We start from the raw sequence: 6,788 nt of genomic DNA, 5'->3' as shown, positions 1-6,788 counted from the left end.
TCTCCAGAGGCTCCAGAGTGACCTTTAACCCTGCTCTCCAGAGTGACCTTTAACCCTGCTCTCCAGAGTGACCTTTAACCCTGCTCTCCAGAGGCTCCAGAGTGACCTTTAACCCTGCTCTCCAGGGGCTCCAGAGTGACCTTTAACCCTGCTCTCCAGGGGCTCCAGAGTGACCTTTAACCCTGCTCTCCAGAGGCTCCAGAGTGACCTTTAACCCTGCTCTCCAGGGGGTCCTTCAACCCTGCTCTCCAGGCTCCAGATTGACCTTTAACCCTGCTCTCGAGGGGGACCTTTAACCCTTCTCTCCAGGGGCTACAGAGGGATCTATTTGCTCCTAAAAGCACTGATGGCCAGTAACTTGGCCTTTCTGTGTCAGAGCAGTAACTTGGCCTGTGGCCAGCCTCTTCCTGTGTCGGAGCAGTAACTTGGCCTGTGGCCAGCCTCTTCCTGTGTCAGAGCAGTAACTTGGCCTGTGGCCAGCCTCTTCCTGTGTCGGAGCAGTAACTTGGCCTGTGGCCAGCCTCTTCCTGTGTCAGAGCAGTAACTTGGCCTGTGGCCAGCCTCTTCCTGTGTCGGAGCAGTAACTTGGCCTGTGGCCAGCCTCTTCCTGTGTCGGAGCAGTAACTTGGCCTGTGGCCAGCCTCTTCCTGTGTCAGAGCAGTAACTTGGCCTGTGGCCAGCCTCTTCCTGTGTCGGAGCAGTAACTTGGCCTGTGGCCAGCCTCTTCCTGTGTCGGAGCAGTAACTTGGCCTGTGGCCAGCCTCTTCCTGTGTCGGAGCAGTAACTTGGCCTGTGGCCAGCCTCTTCCTGTGTCAGAGCAGCAGCTTGGCCTGTAGCCAGCCTCTTCCTGTGTCAGAGCAGTAACTTGGCCTGTGGCCAGCCTCTTCCTGTGTCGGAGCAGTAACTTGGCCTGTGGCCAGCCTCTTCCTGTGTCAGAGCAGTAACTTGGCCTGTGGCCAGCCTCTTCCTGTGTCAGAGCAGTAACTTGGCCTGTGGCCAGCCTCTTCCTGTGTCAGAGCCTGTGGCCAGCCTCTTCCTGTGTCGGAGCAGTAACTTGGCCTGTGGCCAGCCTCTTCCTGTGTCGGAGCAGTAACTTGGCCTGTGGCCAGCCTCTTCCTGTGTCTGAGCAGTAACTTGGCCTGTGGCCAGCCTCTTCCTGTGTCGGAGCAGTAACTTGGCCTGTGGCCAGCCTCTTCCTGTGTCGGAGCAGTAACTTGGCCTGTGGCCAGCCTCTTCCTGTGTCGGAGCAGTAACTTGGCCTGTGGCCAGCCTCTTCCTATGTCGGAGCAGTAACTTGGCCTGTGGCCAGCCTCTTCCTGTGTCGGAGCAGTAACTTGGCCTGTGGCCAGCCTCTTCCTGTGTCGGAGCAGTAACTTGGCCTGTGGCCAGCCTCTTCCTGTGTCGGAGCAGTAACTTGGCCTGTGGCCAGCCTCTTCCTGTGTCGGAGCAGTAACTTGGCCAGCGTGTGTCAGAGCAGCACATCAATAACAGGATAAAGTTTGAACTCTGCTGGTATGTAGATCATTCATAGTCACTCGGGTTGTGCTGTGTTCACTATTGATCTGACTCTGGTAACAACAACAATATCAATACACTGGGAGAAATGGTTGTGTTATAGTCACTAGAGAGCTGCCACCTGCTACGAGTCAAGGTCATTTCAGTCATTAATGATTACAAGATGACACAGAACATTAAACTGGACTGGCTGGTGAACACACTACTTTTCCAACTGAAGTCTATGCACCATGCTTTATCCTAGCAAGTTTATATTATTGGAATTGGGAATGTCTCTATATTTCATCCTTGTACTCTACTGATACAGTATGTCAGTTAGACCAGTGAGTCAGGTGGCAGGTTACGGCTGTAGGGTTAGGGTTGGTAGCAGATGGACAAGTAGAAGTGTATTGTATTGTATGGTATTTTAACCGAATGACTTCAGGCTCTGTGTGTGTGTGACTGTTTCCTCCAGGGGCCACTAAAGACATGGGGAAAATGTTAGGAGGAGAGGAGGTGAAGGATCCAGAGGCCGCGAAGAAGAAGGAGGAGGAAGAGGAGGAGAGACAGGAGGCTCTGAGACAACAGGAGGAGGAGAGGAAGGATAAGCACCGGAAAATGGAGTCAGAAAGAGAAGTAGTACGACAGTCCATCAGGATCAAGGTGAGCACTGCAGCAGTCCACAAACTACTCGGATACTATTTCACATTCATTGCCCCAAACATAAAACTTTGTATTCAGGACAAAAAGCGAATTACTCTTCCACATTTTTTGCAGTATTACTTTAGTGCCTTGTTGCAAACAGGATGCATGTTTTAGAATATTTTTATTCTGTACAAGCTTCCTTCTTTTCACTCTGTCAATTAGGTTAGTATTGGGGAGTAACTACTATGTTGTTGATCCATCCTCAGTGTTCTCCTATCACAGCCATTAAACTCTGTAACTGTTTTAAATTGGCCTCATGGTGAAATCCCTGAGCGGTTTCATTCCTCTCCGGCAACTGAGTTAGGAAGGACGCCTATATCTTTGTAGTGACTTTAAGTGTAATTAATAACTTCACCATGCTCAAAGGGATATTCAATGTCTGCTTTTTTTTTATGTTTTACCCATTTACCAACAGGTGCTCTTCTTTGCGAGGCATTGTAAAACCTACCTGGTCTTTGTGGTTGAATCTGTGTTTAACATTCACTGCTCAACTGAGGGACCTTACAGATAATTGTATGTGTGGGGTACAGAGATGAGGTAGTCATTCAAAAATCATGGTAAACACTATTATTGCACACAGAGTCTATGCAACTTAATGTGGCTTGTTAAGCAAATGTTGACTCCTGAACTTATTTAGGCTTGCCATAACAAAAGGGTTGAATACTTATTGACTCAAGACATTTCAGCTTTTAATTTTAAATGAATTAGTAAAAAAAAAAACTAAAAACGTAATTCCACTTTGACGTTATGGGTGTTGTGTGTAGGCCAGTGACAAAACATCTAAATTTGATCCATTTTAAATTCAGACTGTAACACAACAAAATGTGTAAAAAGTCAAGGGGTGTGAATACTTTCTGAAGGCACTGTAGGTGCAAGAATCAATACTTGTGGAACACTATTTGATCTCAAGAGGGGATTGGGGGTGTTACTCCTTTGAAAGTGACATCCTCATATACAGTTGAAGTCGGAAGTATACATACACCTTAGCCAAATACATTTAAACTCAGTTTTTCACAATTCCTGACATTTAATCCTAGTAAAAATTCCCTGTTTTAGGTCAGTATCTTATGATAAGCTGTAGACCACACTATTTACCAAGAGAGTTTTCATCTATATTTTTCATAGCTGTCTATTTACCACCACAAACCAATGCTGGCATTAAGATTGCACTGAATGAGTTGTACAAGGCCATTAATCAACAGGAAAACGCTCATCCAGATGCAGCGCTCCTAGTGGCCGGGGACTTTAATGCAGGGAAACTTAAATCCGTTCTACCTCATTTCTACCAGCATGTTAAATGTGCAACCAGAGGGAAAAAAACTCTAGACCACCTTTACTCCACACACAGAGACGCATACAAAGCTCTCCCTCGCCCTCCATTTGGCAAATCTGACCATAACTCTATCCTCCTGATTCCTGCTTATAAGCAAAAACTGAAGCAGGAAGCACCAGTGATTCGGTTAATAAAAAAGTGGTCAGATGACGCAGATGCTAAGCTACAGGACTGTTTTGCTAGCACAGACTGGAACATGTTCCGGGATTCTTCAGACAGCATTGAGGAGTACACCACATCAGTCACTGGCTTCATCAATAAGTGCATCGATGATGTCGTCCCCACAGTGACCGTACGTACATACCCCAACCAGAAGCCATGGATTACAGGAAACATCCGCACTGAGCTAAAGGGTAGAGCTGCCGCTTTCAAGGAACGGGACTCTAACCCGGACGCTTATAAGAAATCCCGCTATGACCTCCGACGAACCATCAAACAGGCAAAGAGTCAATACAGGTCTAAGATTGAATCATACTACACTGGCTCTGACGCTCGTCAGATGTGGCAGGGCTTGCAAACTATTACAGACTACAAAGGGAAGCACAGCCGCGAGCTGCCCAGTGACACAAGCCTACCAGACGAGCTAAACCACTTCTATGCTCGCTTCGAGGCAAGCAACCCTGAAGCATGCATGAGAGCACCAGCTGTTCCAGATGACTATGTGATCACGCTCTCCGTAGCCGATGTGAGTAAGACTTTTAAGCAGGTCAACATTCACAAGGCCGCAGGGCCAGACGGATTACCAGGACGTGTACTCCGAGCATGTGCTGACCAACTGGCAAGTGTCTTCACTGACATTTTCAACATGTCCCTGACTGAGTCTGTAATACCAACATGTTTCAAGCAGACCACCATAGTCCCCGTGCCCAAGAACTCTAAGATAACCTGCCTAAATGACTACCGACCCGTAGCACTGACGTCTGTAGCCATGAAGTGCTTTGAAAGACTGGTCATGGCTCACATCAACAGCATAATCCCAGAAACCCTAGACCCACTCCAATTTGCATACCGCCCCAACAGATCCACAGATGATGCAATCTCTATCGCACTCCACACTGCCCTTTCCCACCTGGACAAGAGGAACACCTACGTGAGAATGCTATTCATTGACTACAGCTCAGCATTCAACACCATAGTGCCCTCTAAGCTAAGGATCCTGGGACTAAACACCTCCCTCTGCAACTGGATCCTGGACTTCCTGACGGGCCGCCCCCAGGTGGTAAGGGTAGGTAACAACACATCTGCCACACTGATCCTCAACACGGGGGCCCCTCAGGGGTGCGTGCTCAGTCCCCTCCTGTACTCTCTGTTCACCCATGACTGCATGGCCAGGCACGACTCCAACACCATCATTAAGTTTGCCGACGACACAACAGTGGTAGGCCTGATCACCGACAACGATGAGACAGCCTATAGGGAGGAGGTCAGAGATCTGGCCGTGTGGTGCCAGGACAACAACCTCTCCCTCAACGTGACCAAGACAAAGGAGATGATTGTGGACTACAGGAAAAAAAAGAGGACTGAGCACGCCCCCATTCTCATCGACGGGGCTGTAGTGGAACAGGTTGAGAGCTTCAAGTTCCTTGGTGTCCACATCACCAACGAACTATCATGGTCCAAACACACCAAGACAGTCGTGAAGAGGGCACGACAAAGCCTATTCCCCCTCAGGAGACTAAAAAGATTTGGCATGGGTCCTCAGATCCTCAAAAAATTCTACAGCTGCACCATCGAGAGCATCCTGACTGGTTGCATCACCGCCTGGTATGGCAACTGCTTGGCCTCTGACCGCAAGGCACTACAGAGGGTAGTGCGTACGGCCCAGTACATCACTGGGGCAAAGCTTCCTGCCATCCAGGACCTCTATACCAGGCGGTGTCAGAGGAAGGCCCTCAAAATTGTCAAAGACTCCAGCCACCCTAGTCATAGACTGTTCTCTCTGCTACCGCACGGCAAGCGGTACCGGAGTGCCAAGTCTAGGTCCAAAAGACTTCTCAACAGCTTCTACCCCCAAGCCATAAGACTCCTGAACAGCTAATCATGGCTACCCGGACTATTTGCACTGCCCCCCCACCCCATCCTTTTTACGCTGCTGCTACTCTGTTAATTATTTATGCATAGTCACTTTAACTCTACCCACATGTACATATTACCTCAACTAAATCAACTAGCCGGTGCCCCCGCACATTGACTCTGCAACGGTACCCCCCTGTATATATAGCCTCCCTACTGTCACTTTATTTTACTTCTGCTCTTTTTTTCTCAACACTTTTTTTGTTGTTGTTTTATTCTTACTTTTTTTGTTTAAAATAAATGCACTGTTGGTTAAGGGCTGTAAGTAAGCATTTCACTGTAATGTCTGCACCTGTTGTATTCGGCGCATGTGACCAATAAAATTTGATTTGATTTGATCACCACTTTATTTTAAGAATATGAAATGTCAGAATAATAGTAGAGAGAATTATTTATTTCAGCTTTTATTTATTTCATCACATTCCCAGTGGGTCAGAAGTTTACGCACACTCAATTAGTATTTGGTAGCATTGCCTTTCAATTGTTTAACTTGGGTCAAACATATCGGGTAGCCTTCCACAAGCTTCCCACAATAAATTGGGTGAATTTTGGCCCATTCCTCCTGACAGAGCTGGTGTAACTGAGTCAGGTTTGTAGGCCTGTGTGTGGAGTGTGTGGAGTGGTTGAAAAACAAGTTTTAATGACTCCAACCTAAGTGTATGTAAACTTCCGACTTCAACTGTATATATTGTTAACTATGCCCTTCGTCCACGCAGTATGGCCTGAAGAAGAAGGAGGAGAAGGAGGCAGAGGAGAAGGCAGCCATGGAGCAGGCCTGCGAGGGGTCTCTGACGCGCGCCAAGAAGGCCATCCCAGCCGGGTGCGGAGACGAGGAGGATGAGGATGAGGAGAGCATTCTGGACACCGTCCTCAAGTTCCTCCCTGGACCTCTGCAGGACATGTTCAAGAAGTAATGACCACATCACCAACAAACAACACATGGTTTGGTCTAGCCAGGGGAGGGGAGGGGGAGGGGAGATCTGGGGGAAGGGGGAGGGGAGGGGAGGGGGAGGGGAGATCTGGGACTGGAGGATGGGGGTAGGAGGGGGGGAGGGGGAGGGGGAGGGGGAGGGGAGATCTGGGGGTAGGAGGGGAGGGGGAGGGGGAGGGGAGATCTGGGACTGGAGGATGGGGGTAGGAGGGGTGGAGGGGGAGGGGAGGGGAGGGGGAGGGGGAGGGGGAG

The 6,788-nt window shown here is 48.9% G+C and overlaps 1 protein-coding gene across 3 annotated transcripts; it reads left to right on the top strand.

Annotated features, from left to right (window-relative positions):
- Window positions 1-1,473: 1,473 nt before the first annotated feature.
- Window positions 1,474-6,557, top strand: LOC311104895 (complexin-2-like). 3 transcript variants are annotated; one of them, XM_084146863.1, is made up of 3 exons: window positions 1,474-1,512; window positions 1,970-2,157; window positions 6,322-6,557. In XM_084146863.1, exons 2-3 carry the CDS (start codon window positions 1,984-1,986, stop codon window positions 6,517-6,519), a joined length of 372 nt encoding a protein of 123 aa, XP_084002989.1. In that variant the 5' UTR covers window positions 1,474-1,512; window positions 1,970-1,983; the 3' UTR covers window positions 6,520-6,557. The 3 variants fall into 3 exon arrangements, with proteins under 3 accessions (XP_084002989.1, XP_084002988.1, XP_084002987.1); XM_084146862.1 differs by lacking the exon at window positions 1,474-1,512 and adding an exon at window positions 1,652-1,708; XM_084146861.1 differs by lacking the exon at window positions 1,474-1,512 and adding an exon at window positions 1,722-1,821.
- The last annotated feature ends 231 nt before the right edge of the window (window positions 6,558-6,788 follow it).

This window comes from Coregonus lavaretus, assembly GCF_964263955.1.
Source record: "Coregonus lavaretus genome assembly, chromosome: 29".
In the NCBI taxonomy this organism is placed as follows: Eukaryota; Metazoa; Chordata; class Actinopteri; order Salmoniformes; family Salmonidae; genus Coregonus; species Coregonus lavaretus.
This window is presented reverse-complemented; position numbering and strand designations above follow the sequence as displayed.

Excerpts from the sequence above, each read along its gene's own strand:
- LOC311104895 (XM_084146863.1), top strand. The coding sequence starts at position 1,984 with ATGGGGAAAATGTTAGGAGGAGAGGAGGTGAAGGATCCAGAGGCCGCG. Across the intron at positions 2,158-6,321 it reads GACAGTCCATCAGGATCAAG|TATGGCCTGAAGAAGAAGGA; the intron begins GTGAGCACTGCA and ends TCGTCCACGCAG.